The sequence below is a fragment of the Echiichthys vipera genome, assembly GCF_963691815.1.
Source record: "Echiichthys vipera genome assembly, chromosome: X".
In the NCBI taxonomy this organism is placed as follows: domain Eukaryota; kingdom Metazoa; phylum Chordata; class Actinopteri; order Perciformes; family Trachinidae; genus Echiichthys; species Echiichthys vipera.
In genome coordinates this window covers 43512715-43536748 of record NC_139825.1, presented here as the reverse complement: position 1 = coordinate 43536748, position 24034 = coordinate 43512715, and the positions used below count along the sequence as shown (strand labels likewise).

The 24034-nt window shown below is 43.0% G+C and overlaps 1 protein-coding gene and 1 pseudogene across 2 annotated transcripts; one reads left to right on the top strand and one right to left on the bottom strand.

Annotated features, from left to right (window-relative positions):
* The first annotated feature begins 1163 nt into the window (after window positions 1-1163).
* On the top strand, window positions 1164-17926 carry gmppb (GDP-mannose pyrophosphorylase B). Its single transcript, XM_083938959.1, has 10 exons — window positions 1164-1268; window positions 10135-10313; window positions 10427-10507; window positions 11573-11621; window positions 12246-12388; window positions 12929-13087; window positions 13311-13389; window positions 14649-14776; window positions 14865-15047; window positions 15184-17926. Exons 2-10 carry the CDS (start codon window positions 10185-10187, stop codon window positions 15313-15315), a joined length of 1083 nt encoding a protein of 360 aa, XP_083795085.1. The 5' UTR covers window positions 1164-1268; window positions 10135-10184; the 3' UTR covers window positions 15316-17926.
* LOC310965887 (nuclear factor 7, brain-like) lies at window positions 17898-23888 on the bottom strand (annotated as a pseudogene). Its single transcript has 2 exons — window positions 22495-23888; window positions 17898-18077 (listed from the first exon to the last, which is right to left on the bottom strand). The product of its transcript is annotated as a nuclear factor 7, brain-like (transcript).
* Window positions 23889-24034: the final 146 nt, after the last annotated feature.

Here is a 24034-nt window from a genome sequence, read left to right as displayed (position 1 = left end):
GTTGTCTGTAATTTGTTTTAGGCGTCACTGTGTGGCGTTCAATGTCAGTTTCAATGAAAATTCACTTGTTAATCAGAATTAAGCGGAAATACTTTAATAATCTCAGGGGGAAATGTTTTTGTTTCAAACTCCTGCTATAAAAACAACATATTAAGACGAATTCCTTTAATTGTCCTGCAATGGGGAAATTCAATTTTTCACTCTATTGTTATTATTCATGTTACACACACACAGGCTCGAAATACACACACATGCACAAACAGGACCTATATACATGCAATTAATGGAGAGATGTTAGAGCAAGTGACCCCCCCCCCCCCCCGGGATTCTGTGCCTTGCTCAACAGCACATCGGCAGTGCCCAGGACATGAACTGACACCTCTCCAGCAACCAGTCCACGCTCCATACATGGCTAAAGCTGCTGCCCCCACGACCTGACCCCAGATAAGAGGCTGAAGATGAGATGAGATGAGATGAGATATTAAGGTGCAGTGGCAGGACGATGGTAAAATAAAATACTAATGTATACGTACATGCAATATATGATATGTATGGGATATGTAGTATGGGTATAATATACATACTGATGCTAAAAAGTACTATACTCTGAATACGTGGACAAGAATGTGCAAGAATTTACAGATGTTGTCGACAGAAGAAGAAGAAGAAGAAGAATTACTTTATTTATCCCGCACGGGGAAATTGAATATTTTCACTCTTATTATTAATCATGTTACACACACAGGCCCAAAATACACACATGCACAGACAGGACCTATATACATGCAATTAAGGAGAGATGCAGTTGGGCGTTTGGTGCCTTGCTCAACAGCACCTCGGCAGTGCCCATGAGATGAACTGGCACCTCTCCAGCCACCAGTCCACGCTCCATACATGGTCCACACAGGGACTTGAACCAGCGACCCTACGGTTCCCAGCGCAGTCACCTATGGTCTACTGCCGCCCCTCTTAAAGGACTTTTGTTTTGTTTTTCTGGCATCACATAAATTCTTCCCTAGCAACGTGTATACAACTAACTAACACTGTACATGCTGCTTTTTCTCTTTCATGAAAGGCCGTAGAACAAGCATGCTTTTATTTTGGCTCTTTGTACCGGATGTGTGATGTGTACCGGATGTGTTACTTGACATTAAGCGCCTCCACCGGAAACCAAACAAGGGACTCGGATTTGAACGATCTTACGTGTCATTTACCAGAGTTTCAGTGATTCAGAAACCTCCTGGACACTTTTGGAGGAACAAATCCGTGTGAGTAACTTTTTAAATCCTCTTTAATTCACGTTCACACGCGCTGAAGACAGGAGCAGGATGCTAAGCTAGTTAGCGCGAGCCTGGCCGTTAAAAGCAGTTAACTAAGTCATCAGTTAGCTTAGCGGAGCTAGCATGGGTTAGCTTCAATCTGTGCAAGTTCAGCTGTGTCAGAAAACATTTGCACAGTCATGATTTATGTCTTAACTCACAGTTTATAGTTTTTAATTTTTACAGTTTTACGGTAGAGAAAGCTGCTGCACCTGCTAATGTAGCTGCTGATGTGTTTAAATCTGTTTCTCCTTGATATATATATATATATATTTATATTTTTTATTATTATTATTTATCAGAATCAGAAAACCCTTAATGTCCCGCAGACGGGGAAATTCACAGCAGCAACAGAATATTACAGGCAGGAACATATTAAAAAAAATAAGATAAAATAAGATAAAAGACTTGAAAAAATAGAAATAATAAGCAATAAAGTTAAATCTGAAAAGGGAAGAAATAGACATATGTACATATTCACATGATATAGTGCAGTTGTTCTTGTTTTGTTTGTTTTGTAATAATATAATAGTGTAGTATATTTCATCATGCTTTAATAATACAATTATTTTCATGCAACAGAAAAAAATACATAAATATAAAAGGACAGAACCAGACACAATGAGATACATTGAGGTACCAAAACAAAAACAACATATAAGATAAGATATTCCTTTATTAGTCTTTTTTTACAGCAGCAACTGGATATTAAACATAGAAGAAGCATCAATAAGAAACAATTTATTGTAGAAAAATATAGAAAAATGTGAACAATATAAACACAATAAATATAAGAATAACAGGAACAATATACAAGATTTTTAAATATTTTAAATTCACACCAAGGCACAGAAAATATTAGTATTGCACATTGAGATTGAAATTAACCTGAGCTGAGTATTCACACTGTGAAGTGAATATTAAAGTGCATTTATTGTCTGAAGAATAAAAAAATATCTAAGGCTTCACCAATCCAAATTGTTTTCATTGCTTTAGTATTTTTAAGTCCAAGTTTTAATGTTTGAATATAATGTCCATATTCTATTTTAATTTGTCGTATTCATGGTTTCTTTTTATTCGGTTTGCATTTGTGAATTAAGTAAATGTGTCAAGAAATGCAGTTTTTAAACAATCAAAGTCATTATTGTCACAAAAATATACAATATATTTTCTTACTAAAAATATATTTGAAAAAGTCAGCATCTTAAAAAAGTATTCAGTGTCTAACCCGAATTATTTAACACTTAAACATTTATAGTATAAGTGGCATATAGTCTCATATATATATATATATATATATATATATATATATATATATATATATATATATATATATATAGTTTCATAATTACAAAATACACAATACCAATCAATGTCATCTCTGAATCTTGGAAGCACCTGGTCTACAGCATAAATCTGGTGTATCATTTAAAATGACACTTCTCTGGTTTTGTTGGCAACATTATAATATTTTAATATTTCTTATTTAAACTCCAAATTAATATTTTCAAACTCTTGAGTTCCTAAATTGCATTGAAACTCACAAACAGACTCCAGTAAAGAATGAATGAGCTCTTGTGATCCGGTGTCAAGAGATCACCTGTTGCCTCGGGGAAGACCCAGGACCAGGTGGAGAGATTAGATCTCCACACTGGCCTGGGAACGCCTCAGGATCCCCCAGTTAGAGCTGGTTAATGTGGCCCGGGAAAGGGAAGTTTGGGGTCCCCTGCTAAAGCTGCTGCCCCCGCGACCCGACCCCGGATAAGAGGATGAAGATGAGATGAGATGAGAGTCTGAGAAACAAGCAAATGCTTTTCTCAAAGTTATAAAGAACTAGTAAGAATATCTGTACAAATCTTTACCCTATTTTCCTTTTAAATAATGGTATTTAATCCTGACAGACTCCTTAGTCATTAGTACGGGTTGAGTTTAGGTTTAACACGGTTTACAAAGTGCAAATTGACCCAAAAAAAGGTTGCGAACTAACAATCAGAGGTGAGAGTAAGTCACATACAAACTGATACAAATCATCTTTTTACAAACATGTAACCAATTAATTTTGTAAGTGGTCCCTGAAACAAATAAACTAAACGTATGTGCAAGTCTTAACCTTCAAGTCTCAAACCCAAATTACTTCTGTGAGAACGAAGTCGCTGCTGTAAGTCAAACAAGTCAAGTCCGTCTTCATCGTTTAACTTGACCTTCATTTCCGTCTCAACTACAAACATCTTAAGTTTTGTTACGGTAACCAGGCCAGGAGCACTAAATCACCTAATCTCATCATCTCATCTCATCTTCCTCCGCTTATCCGGGGTCGGGTCGTGGGGGCAGCAGCTCCAGCAGGGGACCCCAAACTTCCCTTTCCCGGGCCACATTAACCAGCTCTAACTGGGGGATCCTGAGGCGTTCCCAGGCCAGTGTGGAGATCTAATCTCTCCACCTGGTCCTGGGTCTTCCCCGAGGCCTCCTCCCAGCTGGACGTGCCTGGAACACCTCCCTAGGGAGGCGCCTAATCACCTAATCATAGTTTAAAACAGACAAACTTTGCTTCTTAATACCTAGAAAAATGCAAATATTTAAGAAAAACTTCAAGTCATCTGTGTCAAGTCTCAAGTCACAAATACCAAGTCAATGTCGAGTCTTTTTAAAAGGAAATACACATACATACATACATACACAAATCACATCACAGCACATTCAAACAAAGCATAAAAGCAAAGCAAAAACCCCCACCCTACAAACAAGACACAAAAAGGGTCGTGACGTTACATAAATGGGACGTTAAAATAGCTTAGCATCATGTGGTTAACATAGAAATCCATGTGAATATATCAACTTTAGGGATTTCCAGAGTTTCACGGTTCACAGTTCTCCAGGAATGAAAGAAAGGGCTTCAAAATCTCATGAAATTTGGTTTTATTATGTTAATTTTTCTAAGACAAGAAACGCTGATGACTCTTTCAGCTAACGACCAACGGAAGGGCTTTTAATAACCTTCCAGCAAAGAGATCAAGCTTGTAGCCTGTACTAGACAAGTCAGTTAATCTCCTCTCCTCGCTAATGTCGAGTCTCTTATCAGAGAGAAGGGCGCACTCGCACTGTCCATCCGTACCGTGCCCAAGCACGTTTCACGGCTAAAGTCTAGTTCGTTTGATCAGTGTGAGTGCAACCGTACCGCGCCTAGGAGTGGTACGCTTGCCTGCCACAGCCCGTTTGGGAGAGGTGGGCTTTTGTAAAGCACGTTTGCACATGTACAAGCACGAGCGTGCGCACGTGTACGAGTACAAGCACGTGGCCTACGGCGGTTCTGAGGTCATTTTATGTGCACCTGTTCGGACATAGTTGTCGCCTTGCAACGTCGACTAAACGGGGCAGTGCTGCATCACAATGAGTCCAAAAAAAAAACACAAAGCCAAAAACGTTACCATGTTTTCTGTGCTGCTTTCCACTATGTGGCCAAAAGACCGCACGCTTCTGTAAACAACGCGACGCATCACGATGGCGTCAATCAATGTGTGTTACGGCGTGATGACGTATAGGCAGCAAGAAGCATTCGCCAAGGCCCAGGTAGTGTGAGTACAAACGGGCATGGAGGGGGGGGGGACCCTAAAGAACAGGGCAGGTACGGATGGACAGTGTGAGTGCGCCCTTAAGCAAGAAAGTCTCAAGTCCTCAAATTACGACTCTCCTGCCACACCTCTGTGTCCTAACGCCTCCTAGGCATAAATATAATAAAGGGAGAAACACAACGCCCTCTAAAGAGTAAATCCCTTTGTTATATTGTCCTCGTTTGTTTCCTCGCCACGAACACAGACTGACAAACCTGTCGGAGGATCCCGGGGCAAAGACTGATCTGTTGAACAGCACAGAGTGTAGTGACCCTTCCTGACGTTGTGTTGTCACAGTGAGCAGTTTTGGTGTCATGTAGCTCCAGTGTTTGCCGCTCGGACTATTGCATCTGAGTCAGAGAGCTGAGCGTCTGATTATACAAAAAGCAAATCCAGTAATCACTTAAAAAGCCTCTGAAGGTTTATTTTAACAAAGCATGCAGCAGTTTGAAGGTTTTAGCCGAATTGTTTACAAGACTCTGACTTCAAACACAAAATTATCTGTTGAACAATTAGGGAAAAAATAATTTAACTTTTCAAATTGTGACTGTGATGTTTTATTTATCCCGAGGGAAACTATTTTGCAACAGTTTCAATACAAAGGTGGGAAAGGGTGAGAGTAACAATAAGCATAAAAACATAAATCAAATAAAGCTAACGTAAAATAAATCAAACAATAACTAAGTGTTACAAAGTGCAACGGACATTGTGGTTAAACGTAGGTATATACAATATACAACAATACGCAGCGTGCAGTTTAGCAGCAGATTGAAATGAAATAAGTACAAACTAAATAAGTGATAAGGAGCGATAAGTTATAAGTGTTAAAAATGTTAAAAATGTAGCAGCATTTCCTACAGAACTAAGTTACAGTAAACCACAGTGAAATGTAGCAGCATGTCCTAAAGCACAGTAAGTGTAGCAGCAGATTGTTACAGCACCATTAAATAAATAAATAAAGTGATGTAGTGGTGATATAAAGTGACAGTGTAGTATAGCAGCATTTCTTACTGAAGTAAGTGACAGTACAACTGAATAAAGTGGTGAGAAAATACAGATAAATACATAAATACAGATGGTAGCCTCTAGGGTGGATCTATTCTCCTGTTATATGGAAATGTAAACACTACACATCCCTATACTAATATTACTGATAATATATATATACTGAAGCTGCAGCGGTGAGCTGTGGCCTCAAGGTCTTAGGTGCCTCAAGGGGCGGTAACCCTCGAACACCGTGGTGGACACCGGTGGTCAGGGAAGCTGTCCGACTGAAGAAGGAGGCCTTCCGGGATATGTTATCCCAGAAGACTCCGGAGGCAGTTGCAAGGTACCGACGGGCCAGAAGGGCTGCAGCCTCTGCTGTGTCAGAGGCAAAGCAGCGGGTGTGGGAGGAGTTCGGAGAAGCCATGGAGAAGGACTTTGGGGCGGCACCAAGGTGCTTCTGGAAAACCATTCGACATCTCAGGAGGGGGAAACGGGGAACCGTCCAAGCTGTTTACAGTAATGACGGGACGCTGGTGACCTCAGCTGATGAGGTGATCGGGCGGTGGAAGGAGCACTTTGAGGAACTCCTTAATCCGACTAACACGCCCTCTTTTGTAGAGGCAGAGCGGGAGGCTGATGGGGAATCATTGTCAATATCTCTGGCGGAAGTCACTGAGGTAGTCAAACAACTCCACAGTGGCAAAGCCCCAGGGGTTGATGAGATTCGTCCAGAAATGCTGAAAACTTTGGGTTGGGAGGGGTTGTCTTGGTTGACACGCCTCTTCAACATTGCGTGGAAGTCTGGGACAGTGCCAAGGGAGTGGCAGACCGGGGTGGTGGTTCCTCTTTTTAAAAAGGGGGACCAGAGGGTGTGTGCCAATTACAGGGGTATCACACTACTCAGCCTCCCTGGTAAAGTCTACCCCAAGGTGCTGGAAAGGAGGGTTCGTCCTATAGTCGAACCTCAGATTGAAGAGGAACAATGTGGATTCCGTCCTGGACGTGGAACAACGGACCAGCTCTTCATTCTCGCAAGGATCCTGGAGGGGGCCTGGGAATATGCTCATCCAGTCTACATGTGTTTTGTGGATTTGGAGAAGGCATATGACCGGGTTCCTAGGGAGATACTGTGGGAGGTGCTGCGGGGGTATGGGGTGAGGGGGTCACTTCTGTGGGCCATCCAATCTCTGTACATCCAAAGTGAGAGCTGTGTCCGGATCCTCGGGAGTAAGTCGGATTCGTTTCCGGTGGGGGTTGGCCTCCGCCAGGGGTGCGCTTTGTCACCAATCCTGTTCGTGATTTTCATGGACAGGATTTCAAGGCGTAGTCGTGGTGGGGAGGGGTTGCAGTTCGGTGGGCTGAGGATCTCGTCTCTGCTTTTCGCAGATGATGTGGTCCTGATGGCATCGTCGGTCAGTGACCTTCAGCACTCACTGGATCGGTTCGCAGCCGAGTGTGAAACGGCTGGGATGAGGATCAGCATCTCTAAATCTGAGGCCATGGCTCTTAGCAGGAAACCGGTGGATTGCTTACTCCAGGTAGGGAATGAGTCCTTACCCCAAGTGAAGGAGTTCAAGTACCTCGGGATCATGTTCACGAGTGAGGGGACGATGGAGCGTGAGTTTGGCCGGAGAATCGGAGCAGCGGGGGCGGTGTTGCAGTCGCTCTACCGCACCGTTGTGACGAAAAGAGAGCTGAGCCGGAAGGCAAAACTCTCGATCTACCGGTCAATCTTCGTTCCTACCCTCACCTATGGTCATGAAAGTTGGGTCATGACCGAAAGAACGAGGTCGCGAGTACAAGCGGCCGAAATGGGTTTTCTCAGGAGGGTGGCTGGAGTCTCCCTTAGAGATAGGGTGAGAAGTTCAGCCATCCGTGAGGAACTCGGAGTAGAGCCGCTGTTCCTTAGCGTTGAAAGGAGCCAGTTGAGGTGGTTCGGGCATCTAGTAAGGATGCCCCCTGGGCGCCTCCCTAGGGAGGTGTTCCAGGCACGTCCAGCTGGGAGGAGGCCTCGGGGAAGACCCAGGACTAGGTGGAGAGATTATATCTCCACACTGGCCTGGGAACGCCTCGGGATCCCCCAGTTAGAGCTGGTTAATGTGGCCCGGAAAAGGGAAGTTTGGGGTCCCGTGCTAAAGCTGCTGCCCCCGCGACCCGACCCCGGATAAGCGGATGAAGATGAGATGAGATGAGATGAGATGAATATATATACTTTTTAAAACAGTAAGGTTGAGCAAATACCAAAATAAAACATCAGTTTGTTCTGTGCAACACTGGATGTTTGAGCTTTTGGAGGAATTTAGTCGGACTTGATCGGTGTTCCTGCAGATCCCTAAAAAGTCTTAAAAGGTTTTGAATTTGTTAAACTAGAAAAAAGGCCTCAATTGTTATTAAAAAGTCTTAAATCATATCCACAACTTTACCTGTGGAGACGATAACTTGCATTATAAAAGGAAAACTTCCACTATTTCGACACATTTGGGGTCATTTAATGGAACATACGGAGAGCGCGGGTTTAAATAATGTGGGTGAATGAAGCTGTTGGTCGTCCTCTGCAGCGAATCCAAAGCTTTTCTCTTCTTTTGATATTTGATTTCTTTATTCTGTGTGAACTTAACGTCTACATTTGTGTTTTTGATCCACGCACAATAGTGAAATAACTTGGGCCGTCTACTGATAAGGCAGAGAAACCTTTATTGTTTGGGTTGCTGCTGTGTTTTGTTTGTTTGTTTGTTTTTGTTTCTCGTTTTGGAAAAGAGCTCTTCATATATGCCTGCGGGAAAAAAGTCTAGGCTGAAATGGGTGTGGCCTATATCCCGAGATAAACGTACGTTCGGGGTACGCTTTAATGTAAGAATTTTGAATGTGCGAGGTACGATGCGCACCACCTGCTGGTGAACATGTGTCATTTTTGGTGTCTGCCGTACGTGCAGGAGTTTGAATTAAAGTTCAAAGTTTGTTTTGTTTTATTATAAACTACTTTCACCCTAAGTGTCTGTGTTAAAAAAAAATCTTAAATCAAACTTTCAAAGGTTTTGAAAATGTAAACACATGGGGTTTTTTTCCTGACGTCATTAACATCGCACAGATCATGATCGCAGAACCGATAAAACAGTTGCGTGGTTGCGGCTCGGGACGCGCAGAGCAGATGCAGGATTTTTTTATTTTAGTTTTTAAACAATCAAAGTCATTCTTGTCATATAAATATACAATATCTCATCTCATCTTCATCCTCTTATCCGGGGTCAGGTCGCGGGGGCAGCAGCTCCAGCAGGGGACCCCAAACTTCCCTTTCCCGGGCCACATTAACCAGCTCTAACTGGGGGATCCCGAGGCGTTCCCAGGCCAGTGTGGAGATCTAATCTCTCTACCTGGTCCTGGGTCTTCCCCGGGGCCTCCTCCCAGCTGGACGTGCCTGGAACACCTCCCTAGGGAGGCGCCCAGGGTTCATCCTTACTAGATGATCCTGAACCACCTCAACTGGCTCCTTTCAACCCAAAGGAGCAGCGGCTCTACTCCGAGTTCCTCACGGATGCTGAACTTCTCCCCCTCTCTCTAAGGGAGACTCCAGCCACCCTCCTGAGAAAACACATTTCTGCTGCTTGTACCCGCGACCTGGTTCTTTCGGTCATGACCCAGCTTTCATGACAATATCTTTTCTTACTAAAAATATATTTGAACCAGTCAGCATCTTAAAAAAGTATTCAGTGTCTAACCCGAATTATTTAACACATAAACATTTATAATATAAGTGGCATAAAGTCCCTGTTTCATTATTACAAAATACACAATTCCAATCAATGTCATCTCTGAATCTTGAACGCACCTGGTTACAGGATAAAAAGTCTCAAATCAAACTTTCAAAGGTTTTGAAAATGTTAACACATGGGTTTTTTTCCGCACAGATCATGATCGCAAAACCGATAAAACAGCTGTGTGGTCGCGACCCGGGACGCGCAGAGCAGATGCAGGATTTTTTATTTTAGTTTATTGTGAAATCGGTCTTAAATTTCGTTCCATGTGGCATTAAAAACAATCTTAAAAAGTCTTGAATCTAACTTGCATTAAGCTGTAGGAGCCCCGTGGATGAATGTGTCCTTCAGCCGGTGGTTTCAGAGTCGCGTGTTCTTGAAATCGTTAATTTGTCTCCGCATCAAATTTGTTTGTCACTGTATCTTTGCTCCGTCAGTCACTGCGACGCTCCTCCTCTCTCCTCACAGGCTGGTTGCTGTCTCGCCATTGATGAGCTGCGGTTGCTAACGGCAGAAGCATGAAGGCTTTGATCCTGGTGGGAGGGTACGGGACCCGGCTGCGACCACTCACCCTGAGCGTCCCCAAACCGCTGGTGGAGTTCTGCAACAAACCCATCCTGCTGCACCAGGTGGAGGCGCTGGTTAAGGTACGAAGGGGGTGGAACCCAGATGCTGTAATTTCACTGCTGACATTTCTTTTTTTATTGAAGGCGTCTCACTTTCACTCACTTTCTCTTTGTGTGTGTGTGTGTGTGTGCAGACCGGGGTGGACCATGTGATTCTGGCGGTGAGCTACATGTCGGAGCTGCTGGAGAGAGAGATGAGAGTCCAGGAGGAGAGAGTATGTACAAACCCTCGCACACTGACGCGGCGTTACAGCTGTGATGCACATCAGCGCTCACAACACACACTTAATATGATTTAACGATGACAGATCAGCAGCTTAGTCATTAACTTTTTGCCTCCACTGTTGCAAACGTATGAGCATGTTTCTGGAATGGCTCAGTTGGACACTTCTTTGTTCTCTGCTGAGATAAACGGCACAGCGCTGTAGTAGTATTTCAGCATTTACACTGTGTAAATTAGCCTACTGTCTAAAAGGGACGGGCACGATTACTCAAGTACCTGAGTACTCGCTGTTGGTGCCCCTATTCGAGTAACGGTTCACTATTTGCGCTGCTATAACAGAGTGAGGCCCCCTGTACCTGGGGGCGGCAGTAGCTCAGTCCATAGGTGACTTGGCTGGGAACCGTAGGGTCACCGGTTCTAGTCCCTGTGTGGACCATGAATGGAGCGTGGACTGGTGGCTGGAGAGGTGCCAGTTCATCTCTTGGGCACTGCCGATGTGCTGGCAAGGCACCGAACCCCCAACTGCTCAGGGCACTGGTCACTGGCAGCCCCCTCGCTCTAACATCTCTCCTTAATTACATGTATATAGATCCTGTCTGTGCATGTGTGTATTTCATGTGTGTGTGTAACATGATTAATAATAAGAGTGAAAAAAATTAAATTTCCCTGTTGCAGGATAAATAAAGTAATTCTTCTTCTTCTTACCTGATACACGGGAAAACCAAGCGTTACATTGTTTGAATTCATTCGCTGCACAGAAGTGAGGCTCTGCTAAATGTTGCTTCTTTTGTCAAGTATTGATATGTGATTAATCGAGATTAATTAATTACAAAGCCTCTAATAATTAGATTAATTTCTTTAATCGTGTCCCACCGCTAATTTAAATGACTAAAAACGTCCATCCCTACTGGCTGGCGGACACACTCTGCCTAATCCTGCAGAACACCACTGTGAACACCAGAGTAACGTTGTTTAAACAGAGCTACAGCTAATATTAGTAGCAGTAAGTGAGCAGAGTGCAGAAAGCATCCTGAATGTTTCTCTATTTTCTCCTCAGCTTGGGATTCGTATCTCTCTGTCTCATGAGAAGGAGCCTCTGGGAACCGGTGAGTTTCTCTTCTCCACGGACAGGAAACTGAATCCAATTACCTGGAGCATACAAATATGCACTTTTCAAATCAAATCAAATCAACCTTTATTTATATGGCACTTTTCATACAGAAAAGTATCGCAAAGTGCCGAGTTACAGAGATGTACAAAAAAAGAGAAACATCAAATAAAATCAGGAGAAGAAAGTTAAAAGAACCCAACCCTCCCACAGTCATGCACAGAGACACACACACATATGTATACGTTCATTCACACATACACACACAGCCATGCAGGCACACAAACACACACTCACACCTACACAAACACTAGCTGTCACTACAGAGACATGGCCGGGCAGCGAGACCTGAGGTACAGAGGAGGCTAGAGGAAGCTGCCTTTGGGGGGCCAACCACACCGGGAGAGATCCCAGTCCAAGGTCACAGGGAGCACCGCCACAGAGACTAAAACTAAAACAGTAAAAAAAGGATAAAAAGTGCTCTGATTAGCACTGCCTAAAATAAATCAATTAACTAAAAGCCTGGTTAAAAAGATGGGTCTTAAGCCTCTTTTTAAAAACCTCAGCAGTCTCTTTTAATGACATGGACCACTTTAACGTGTGTGTGTGTGTTTGTGTGCAGCGGGCCCTCTGGCGTTGGCTCGAGAGCTGCTGAACGTCGACAACGAGCCGTTCTTCGTCCTCAACTCGGACGTCATCTGTGATTTTCCGTTCAAAGACCTGCTGCAGTTCCACCACAACCACGGCAAGGAGGGGACCATCGTGGTGAGACAGACACACACACTGCACAAGGGTGTTTTTAGAGTAAACCTGTCCAGACTGACGACCGCTACAGATCACGTTGAGAGATTTACGTGACTCTCTCTTCTTGATAAAGTTGGAAAAACGCTGAAATATTTTGACTTCAGACCAAAGATGATAATTTTACCCAGATTTATTACATTTAAATGAGAAAAGGGCAAATAAAGTATTTTATTGTTCTCAGGTTAATAAGGACATAATTACATTTTAAGGAGAGAAAGAAAATTAGACATTTAAATGACAAACAGATATTGTGAAATACCAGTAGAAACTGGAAAAGTGGAATTTAAGCTTCTGAAATGGAAAATAATTGAGCTTAAAGGCAAAAACTTAAATTTGAAATACCCATTTCATCTTCCATCATGTTTTTTACCAGGTCTTTAAACTTCAGGAGAAATTAAATGACAGAATAAATAATTTAATATATTAAACTATAGCCTGGATCTCAGACTCTGTGTGTGTTTGCGTGCATGTGTGTGTGTGCGTGTGTGTGTGTGTGTGCAGGTAACACGGGTGGAGGAGCCCTCTAAGTACGGCGTGGTGGTGTTTGAGGCGGACAGTGGCAGGATACATCGCTTTGTGGAGAAACCGCAGGTCTTCGTCTCCAACAAGATTAACGCCGGCATTTACATCTTCAATCCCAGCATGCTCAGCAGGATCCAGGTGAGACACACACACACACACACACACACACACACACACACACACACACACACACACACACACACACAGTCAAGTGTTCTTTAGTAAACTCTTGGTTTAACACACACTCTGGTGTTTTCTTAATAAATAAATATTTCTACATATGGATACATTGTGCTGGCATTTAATTTTGTGCGTGTGTGCATGTGTGCGTGTGTGCGTGTGTGCGCGTGTGTGTGTGCAGCTGAGACCAACATCCATAGAGAAAGAGATATTTCCTTTCATGGCAGAGGAAGGACAGCTGTACACCATGGAACTACAGGGTAACTCTTTCTACAGCTGCACTGATCTTTAATGTGCACATTTGTTTTATTGATTGCAGCATCAATTTACTGTATCAGTTAAACCTGTCAATTGTTTTTCAAATGCATATATTTATTCATATATTAAAAGTAAAATAGTAAATAGACCAAATCACAATGTTTGTTTACAGTAACTTCCTGTGTCCTGTACATTCAAGAAGCGTTCTGGTCACAGACTATATAAAAAAAGGACGTAGCTTCACCGTCGGGGTCCAACTCAACTTGATCCAATCTTTTTTTTTACAGACTAAAATGATAATACATTAAAAACAAATTCAAGCGTGATTGACACGTTTTGCCTGACAACATTTAAGTGAACTGTCTTTTTAGAATTTCTGAATTCATTTTATGTTATTGCAACGTCGCAATAATTCCCGGAGATAACATCTAGAGATGTCATGTTTCGGCACGGCCGGAGCCAGGCTAGCTGTCTCCCTCTGTTTCCAGTCTTTATGCTGAGCTAAGTTATCCTGCTGCTGGCGACGGCTTCTTATCTAACGTGAAAACACGACAGTGGCAGAAACCAAATAAGCGTGTTTCCCAAAATGTTTTTTTTTTCTGTGTCCTTTCCTTTACCGATGTCATCCCCAGTGATTTATTGTCTTTGTGTAAGAAACACAATTGTAACATGATAACTGAATAAATGTGGGACGTTGACCTGTGTACTCGCTCTGGTCTCACAGCTCACAGCTCTACCAGACGTAAGTGTTTGGGCTTTTCTTCACACCCGAACTCTCGTAGTTCTGGAGGGGAATCGTTTGTAGAGAAGCACCGATACCAACAGAACAGATTCAGTTACATTATTCAGTATTTAACCCCAAACGGGCGGGATTCTGCATTAGTGTTCAGATCAATACAAAAATGGATCAGAACCAACAACATCAGCGGAGGGAATCTGGAATCTGTGCATCTCTATATCCTCATCCCTCTCTGGGAGCGATCGATCTGAGCAGTTAAACCTCCTTCCCATCCTGTAGTCCAGGCAGGCGGACAGGTCCAGGGGGACTCTGGTCCAGGTCGTAGTGGCTTTGTCAGCTGACTGTGTCAATGTGCTTCACTGCCTCACCTGCTGCACATCACAAGGAAACTCCTGGTTTGATGTCTGTGTTTACACCGTCACTAACTGCTCTCACTGTCTGTCTGTCTGTCTGTCTGTCTGTCTGTCTGTCTGTATCTCCGCGTGTCTCTGTCGTTCTGCATCTTTGTCTGTATTTTTGCAGGTTTCTGGATGGACATCGGTCAGCCTAAAGACTTCCTGACAGGGATGTGTATGTACCTTCAGTCGCTGCGACAACATGCTCCTGAGAGGCTACGTACGGGGCCCGGTTTCCTAGGCAACGTTCTGGTGGTGAGTTCAGCTCGTTGGCGCTGCGTGTCGAATAATAAATAAAGAACCGTGTCGGTAGATAATCCTCCGTCTTCGCTTCCCTCTATAGGACCCGACGGCCCAGATTGGGGAGAACTGCACCATCGGCCCGAATGTTACCATCGGAGCTGGCGTGGTCGTGGAGGATGGCGTGAGAATAAAACGCTGCACGGTGCTGAAGGGAGCGCGGGTTCGATCGCACTCCTGGCTTGAAAGCTGCATCGTGGGGTGGAGCTCATCTGTTGGCCAGTGGGTGAGTAGAAGACAAAAGATCCCTTTGTCTTTCTTGTTTTTTAAATACATATTTATTTATTTTCTCCCTCGTGTCTCTCGGTGATGTGAGAAATTAGATATGAGTGTGTGATACTGACCTAACACTTTGTCGTCAGGTGCGTATGGAGAACGTGACGGTGTTGGGGGAGGATGTGATTGTGAACGACGAGCTTTACTTGAACGGCGCCAATGTGTTGCCTCACAAATCCATCAACGAGTCGGTCCCAGAGCCACGAATCATCATGTAGCAGCGGGCGGAGGAGGAAAGCTCAGCGCCTTTTTTTTTTTTTTATACGAACTCAACCGAACACCCAAACTGTGCCAGAGAGGGAGAGAGACGAGCAGCGGGTGGAGGACGAGGAGAAAAAGGAACAAGAGGTTTTTTCCTTTCATTTTTTTATTAATTTGGACTTTTTTTGCCCTTCTTGGCTGCACCGTCCATCAATCGGAAACAATGGATGAAAGCATGAGCTGTTTATTAAGCAAGGTTTATTAAACCTCCGTCAGAGCTGCAGGTAAAACGTAAAACGCTAATGACATGAATGTGGCGGACGGTAAATGTGTGGTACGAACAGAGAGGAGGGAGGGGCGTATAAGAGCTGGCTGTCTGTCAGACGGTGGAGGGACGAATGTGAAGTGTATTCACAGGGGGAGCGGGTTAGAGCGCGATCAAACACGGCTGTTTAGATTCACTATGCATTTACATTTCCTGGATGGCTACAGTGAAAGAGCACTGAAGGATGATGCTACATCTACATCTCTCCGCAGAGACTAGAATCACTAAATGCAGTATTGGTTCTAGTTAAATCTGCATAACTCAAAGCAATTCTTACATTTCTGGCATTTCTACACTTTTTTCGTTTGTAATTAAAATGTAAATGTAAAAGAAATTCGCCAGGTGTTGAAACTCAGAAATATTCAATAATTTTATTCAGTTTAAGTTTATTTGTCGAGCTTCCTGCCGGTCAACTGTTGCTCTGTTTCACTTGCGCTGCTCATGCTGCGTTCAAGTGCCATGGGAAGTCTGAATTTTCGGACCTCCAACCGGGCAAAGTGCACTGTAATGCCTGTCAAAGTCGAACCTCCTACGATCGACTTCTGGGTAGGTTGATCTCTTACTCGTACTTCCCATTGCACTCGAACGCAGCATTTCCCTCAGCGCACGTGTCGGTGGAGCGTCAGAGGTCAGGCAGGGGGGGAAGAGGGTGGAGGTAAGAAGTGCTTAGATGAATTAATTAATGAACTTGGGAGCAACAGATCAAGCTGTAAACACAACGTCTAACATATTATTATGAAGTTGTCATGGCGATGAGTTGATTCTTCACACATCCAGCAGACACGGAGCAACATCGTCACGGTTTAAGTCACCTTTGTGTCCAAACGATGAATGTAATTTTATATAAAGATTTAGATTAGCGCGGCTTTAATCAAAGCAGGGGTCAAACGTGTCTCGTTGCCCGGGTCAAACTCTTAGTCGAGGAAACTCCGCTTCAATGCCAAACAGGTTACTTCTTCGTAGAAAGTGAAGAAAATTTAGCTTTTTTCTTTATAACAAACTACAAAATCAAGTCTGTTAACGGATATTTGAGGCTTTCAGGCTTCATCTGGGAAATTCTACTTGAAATAACATGTTTTTATTCATGTTTAAAGCACCATTGTGAAGTATTTTTTGCTATTTGTCGCCTCTACAGTTTCTCTACATGATTTATCACGACTCACGATCAAAAACCGGCGAGTCGACAACCTTGCTAACAAGCGAGTGCAACAACGCTAATATTTCTTACTGGTCCAACAGCAACATGGTCAGCTCAGCGTCTGTATTTTTTATTTTACAAACATTGATCCAACGGCACGGTTAAATCTCACCATTGAAAGCTGATCGTACGCAGACATTTAGCATGTTAGCATGCAGCTTTAGCATCCGTCTCAAGCTGCGGCTGTTGGGAATTCAGTCTTTAGTTGTAACGAACTGAAATGTTGTACGTTAGGATCACCACCTACGTAAAATCATCCCATGGTCTTTTTCAGCACTTACATACATTAAATTAACCATTGAGACTGTTTTTTTTAGTGTAACAACTATTAACGGAGAAATCCAGGAGAGTCTCTAACAGCTGGACGTGGCTAACACTGATTAGCTCGGGGCAGCACGTTGAAGGCATTCAAACGTCTTTTTTAACCACTAATACTGCTTAAAATAACAGCAAACCTCTGCAGCAGCATGAGAAGAGTCCCTACACACAAAACAAAGCACCAACAACGTAGTTAGTGAACCCGGAGTTTATTAAAGAGTGTTTTAAAGACTTACCTACTGGCCCCTGTACCAGCTCCTCTCATAGTAAAGTCCATTACAGTGGATTACCAAAGTCAATCCCAAAGGAAGGAGCCCATTGGTGCTTTGTTTTGTGTGTAGGGACTCTTCTCATGCTGCTGCAGAGGTTTGCTGTTATTTTCTGCAGCATTAGTGGTTAAAAAAGACGTTTGAATGCCTTCACCGTGCTGCCCCGAGCTAATCACTGTTAGCCACGTCCGACGTTAGCGACTCTACCGGATTTGGGATGATTTTACGCTGGAATTACACTTTAAGATTCATGCAGCTTAACAAATTAACGATACTCTCTCCTGTAGTTGCTTAAATATCTCACTCTTCACCAAAATGTTGGATCGACAGACTGACGGACCAACATCAGACATTTCAATTTCGGCGCATTAACGAACATGAAGGGACGAGATTTACCCTGCGAGTCACTTTTAACGTCCAGCAGGGACGACGTTTAATCAATAGATGCCTAACGATTTCGCCGGCCGCAGTAAAATAAATTGTTAAACCTCAAGAGTTGAAGGTTTCTGGAGTTTCTGTCGCCTCAGATGTAGATGTGTCGTCTACATCCGACTTGTTACTGACCGTGAACTCGTGCAGCAGGGGACGATGTTCAGACGCTCGCAGTGTTTCCATGTCGTTATGCAGTCGGTGATAAACACTGAACATGTAAAGACTTTTCCTGTGTGTCTGAATGAATGAAGTCCATTCTTGTAATGAAGTCTTTTCTTTCTTTTTTTTTAAAGAGAATAATATAATCTACTGACCACGTTCACGTCTCGTCTCTTTTTTTCATAACTTTCAGACTTAAAAATCAGTTTAGTGGTCGTGGTTGAATCTACTCATCTGTTGGTTGATGTCATCTGTTCCTTTTTTTAAATATTCTTATTTAAAAAACATTTAAATATTTGAGGAGCTCTTTTCCAAAACGCTATAAATCCATTTTAATAGTTTTCAGGAAAATCACATTTTTTACCCAGACCCACACATTTGGTTAATATTAAATTTATCTCGTCAGAATGGTTTTCATGGCTCAGTCTGAACATGTTGAACGGACGGACGAATCAAAAAACTCTCCCGCTTCAGAGCGCCGCCATGTTGGATCGCATAGAACGCTCACTGAGTTCTGATTGGTCGAGAGTTTTCATCAGTTTATAATAATTTTTTCACTTTTTTGTGGCGTTTTTTCATCTGTTTTTAGTAATTTTGTCACATTTTTATGGCGTTTTTCATCCGTTTTCAGTCGTTTTTGTCACTTTCACTCAGTCTGAACATGTTGAACGGACGGACGACACAAAAAACTCTCCCGCTTCAGAGCGCCGCCATGTTGGATCGCATAGAACGCTCACTGAATTCTGATTGGTCGAGAGTTTTCATCAGTTTATAATCATTTTTTCACTTTTTTGTGGCGTTTTTCATCTGTTTTTAGTAATTTTGTCACATTTTTATGGCGTTTTTCATCTGTTTTTAGTAATTTTGTCACATTTTTATGGCGTTTTTCATCTGTTTTCAGTCGTTTTTTTCACTTTGACTCAGTCTGAACGTGTTGAACGGACGGATGAAACAAAAAACTCTTCCGCTTCAGAGCGCCGCCATGTTGGATCGCATAGAACGCTCCCTGAATTCTGATTGGTCGAGAGGACGTATCGCATTTAGGCTAAAAACAGGTTTGGCGCTGGTCGCGGTTTGGAAAGGAACTGCATCTTGAGACCATTTTAAACAAGGAAATATAGAGATTTGGCAGAAACACTGATGAAGCAGTGAAAAGGTTCTGTTTACAGCAAAGTGGCTCAAACTCATTTTTTAAATTTGGCTTTTATCTCGTTTTGGAAAAGAGCTCTTCATATACAAACATTACAGACACGCACTAAAATACTGACAGAGAAGTATTGATACAACTACTTCATTATAAAACATACATTCTTCTGTCATGACCGAAAGAACGAGGTCGCGGGTACAAGCGGCGGAAATGTGTTTTCTCAGGAGGGGGGCTGGAGTCTCCCTTAGAGAGAGGGGGAGAAGTTCAGCATCCGTGAGGAACTCGGAGTAGAGCCGCTGCTCCTTTGCATTGAAAGGAGCCAGTTGAGGTGGTTCAGGATCATCTGGTAAGGATGAACCCTGGGCGCCTCCCTAGGGAGGTGTTCCAGGCACGTCCAGCAGGGAGGACGCCTCGGGGAAGACCCAGGACCAGGTGGAGAGATTAGATCTCCACACTGGCCTGGGAACGCCTCGGGATCCCCCAGTTAGAGCTGGTTAATGTGGCCCGGGAAAGGGAAGTTTGGGGTCCCCTGCTAAAGCTGCTGCCCCCGCGACCCGACCCCGGATAAGAGGCTGAAGATGAGATGAGATGAGATACATTCATCTAAGAGTTTACTGTAAAGTTTTATTACTTTTCTTTTCATGTTTCTAAGTTTGAGTCTTAATATGAAAAAAAGTCGCATGTATTGTGCAGCGCTATGCTAACTTCGTTATCAGGCGAGCTAACTAGCTAGCATTACTCAGCGTTCAAAACAACGTCGCGTGACAACAAATGCTCACTCATGAATTACTTTTGCTCTGCTGTCAGTCCGGCACAGGAAGGGAAAACTGCTCACTTAGATTAATGTATTTACTCTTGCGTTAACAAACTAACACTCACTACGGGTCTGAATGAATACTTGATGCTTTAAGGTTCTCGTTGCCACCGTACTCTACGGGGGAATTGTTGGGTCTCTGTAAATCATAAATAAGTCATAGAGTGTGGTCTTTACCTACTCTGTAAAGTGTCCTGAGATAATTTTTGTTATGATTTGGCACTATAAATAAAATTGAATTGAATTGAATTGAAATATATTTACATTCATATAAAAATCCAGTGAAATCAGGGTTCATTTTTGTGATTTTTGCATTCATGTGTGAATATTTACCAAATATAATCAAAAGGTTTATAATCAATTACAATGATTAATGACATTTCCTCCATTAAATGTTGATATTTACACAATTAATTTTAGGTTTAAGGTTTTATTTATTTAGCATAATTTAAAAAAAATACACAAATACTGACAAAGAAGAGAAATAACACACGGTGCAGGAAGAAGAAGAAGAATTACTTTATTGATCCTGCGGAAATTTAATTTTTTCACTCTTATTATTAATCATGTTACACACACAGGCCTGAAATACACACCTGCACAGACAGGACCTATATACATGCAATTAAGGAGAGATGTTAGAGCGAGGGGGCTGCCAGTGACCGGCGCCCCGAGCAGTTGGGGGTTCGGTGCCTTGCTCAACAGCACCTCGGCAGTGCCCAGCAGATGAACTGGCACCTCTCCAGCCACCAGTCCACGCTACATACAGGGACTTGAACCAGCAACCCTACGGTTCCCAGCCAAGTCACCTATGGACTGAGCTACTACTGCCCTAATGGGCTGATTTGAAGCCTCCACCTAAATAATGTTAAAATTTCACAATATTATAAAGAAACCCAAAATTAACATACAAAAAAATAAAAAGTAGAAAGAAATAACAAGTTAATAGTAAATTATATTTAATAACATACAATTAAAGCAAAGATAGTGAGAATATAATATGTAAATGGAGAAATGTGTAAAGAATTAACAACACATGAAAAACACAATTACAAAGCAACCATTAAATTATCTTTTAAGTTTCTTTTATAGCAATTTGAGTCTAAAACACAACTGAATGCATAAAATGATAAAAATGAATGTGTAAAGCGAGTCACTACAGAAACGTGTGTTATTAAAAAAACCCAGACAAACTTAAATTAATACAAATATTAGTAAATTTGTAAAAAGTGCTCTTTTTTTCCAGAGTACTCTTTTCTGAAACGCTGCGCTGAAAAGCCACGTCCACTTTTCCCTCAACTGTCAACAGTCAAAAAATATTATTTGTTAGTTTTCATCTCATCTCATCTTCAGCCTCTTATCCGGGGTCAGGTCGCGGGGGCAGCAGCTTTAGCAGGGGACCCCAAACTTCCCTTTCCCGGGCCACATTAACCAGCTCTAACTGGGGGATCCTGAGGCGTTCCCAGGCCAGTGTGGAGATATAATCTCTCCACCTGGTCCTGGGTCTTCCCCGAGGCCTCCTCCCAGCTGGACGTGCCTGGAACACCTCCCTAGGGAGGCGCCCAGGGTTCATCCTTACTAGATGATCCTGAACCACCTCAACTGGCTCCTTTCAACACAAAGGAGCAGCGGCTCTACTCCGAGTTAGTTTTAGGTGTATTATATTTCTGTTAGTGACATTAAAGTGCACATGCACAACAGAAATATTGATTTTTTTCCACATTAAATATTAAGATTAAATTCCTAAAATATGAAACACTTATCTCAAAACACTAAGACTGTTTCCTCGTAACATTATGACCTTTTTCAGGTGATTTCTCAAAACATTACAACTAATTCTTTAAATATTATAGCTTTATTTTAAATAATATTCCCAAAATAAGACAATAAAACCCACAGAAGCAATAAATGACAATTATATTTTTGGTTCGGATAACTATGATCCAAATACAGATCTTTACCGTAATTAAGAAAAAGAAGAATTACTTTATTTATCCTGCAACGGGGAAATTTAATTTTTTCACTCTTATTATGATATATGTTTTACACACACACACACACACACACAGTTGCTTTACACAGTTACTTTCTTTTTTAATATACCAAAGACCATGTGAACTTTTGTTCTTGTTTGCTCAGCTTTAAATCCAGAAGTGTCCATGATTATTTTTTCCCCCAGTTTATTTTTTGTTTCTTTGCTTAAAGATCAAAACACCAGGCTTGTTGTTATGTCACACACACACACACACACACACACACACACACACACACACACACACACACACACACACACACACACGCACAAACAGGACCTATATACATGCAATTAAGGAGAGATGTCAGAGCGAGGGGGCTGCCAGTGACCAGCGCCCCGAGCAGTTGGGGGTTCGGTGCCTTGCTCAACAGCACCTCGGCAGTGCCCAGGAGATGAACTGGCACCTCGCCAGACACCAGTCCACGCTCCATACATGGTCCACACAGGGACTTGAACCAGCAACCCTACGGTTCCACGGTGACCAAGTAAATGAAGTGACTTGTTCCACTGTCACAGAGACTTCACTGGTAAAATCTTCATCCAACGTTTATTCTTGGTGGCGATGTACGGAAACAGCCTCTCAGTGAAAGTGTGTGTGAAGGTGTGTATGTATGTGTCAGTATCAAGATCGTAGAATGACAGTTTTCCTCCGTCAAAGTCCAGATGAACTCTGATCCTCTGGAGCTTCTTCTTCACTGAGAGGACGTAATACGGGAATGGTAGGTTTTGGTAGGCTGCTACATATTTCCCATCAAGGAAACAAATTTCCCAGAATCCAGTCGGTATTCGTCCCTTTCTACTGACAGACTCCTTTATTACACCTACAGCCCAGTACGGATCATCAATTCTAACCTCGACATCCCAGCTGTGAATCCCAGAGTTAAAGCCCTCTGATCCCAGGACAGCAATGTCGTAATCAAACCTCTCTGGATTGTCAGGAAGCTTCTTTTTCTCTCCAAATCTCGCACTGGTCAGATCTTCAGACAGGATATATTCTGGACGAGCGGTGTTTGGATCCAGAATCACAGGAGTGTAGGAGACCATGTGCCTCATCTTGTCCCAGATGGTGAAGGTCAGGTTGCCCAGGTGTTTGGCCTCGTCTATCAGAGCTCCTGAGAGCAGCTGTGGATCATCCAGCAGGGGGCGCTGCTGGACTCTTTCCACTGCAGCCTTGTAGTTCTGCAGGAATGAGACGTCTTCAGCTCGCAGCTCCTCCTCTGTGGCTCTGATTGTGTCTGAGAGAGCTGCTATCTCTCTGCTCAGAGCCTCAATCTTCTCCTTCATCACCTGACTCTTCTGCTCCTCTTCCTCCTTCAGAGCAGAGATCCTGGCCTCCTCTTCCTCTTGTAGAAACTGGTGCAGCTTCTTAAACTGCTCCTTAATCTGCCTCTCTGTGTGTCGGGCCTGGACCTTAATGTGTCCTGCTGTTTGATCACAGTTGCCTTTAACTTGTTCAAACAGCTTCAGTTTGTCCTGTAAGGGCTTCAGGGATTTCTGGAGCTCCTCTCTGTGATCCTGTGCAGCTTCATCGATGGGTCTGAATCTGTGGTCGGTGTGTTTTCTTGAGTCTCTGCAGACGACACACACTGGCTGCTGATGGTCCAGACAGAAGAGTCTGAGCTTCTCAGAGTGCAGACTGCAGAGAGCCTCTGAACCTCTCTGGTCTCTCTCCAGTAAAAAAGACTCACACAGGTTCTTTAACGCCAGGTTGCAAGGTATTTCTCTCAATAAATGTTGTTCCTGACAAATTGGACACTTGTGTATCAGTTTCTCTCTCCACCACTTCTGCACACAGTCTTTACAGAAGCTGTGGCTACAGGACAGGACAACAGGATTGTTAAAAACTTCCTGACAGACAGGACAGGTGAGATCCTCCTCTGATCGGGAAGCCATTATCTCGCTGAGAGAAGCTGCAACAGCACACAAACAGACTCGCCTGTCCGTCAAGAAAGTTGAAAGCTTTACTTTTAGTGGTCGCTCCTCTGGATCTCCTGTTTATGTGAATCAGCAGCAGGTTGAAGTATCAGTACTCCAGTGTT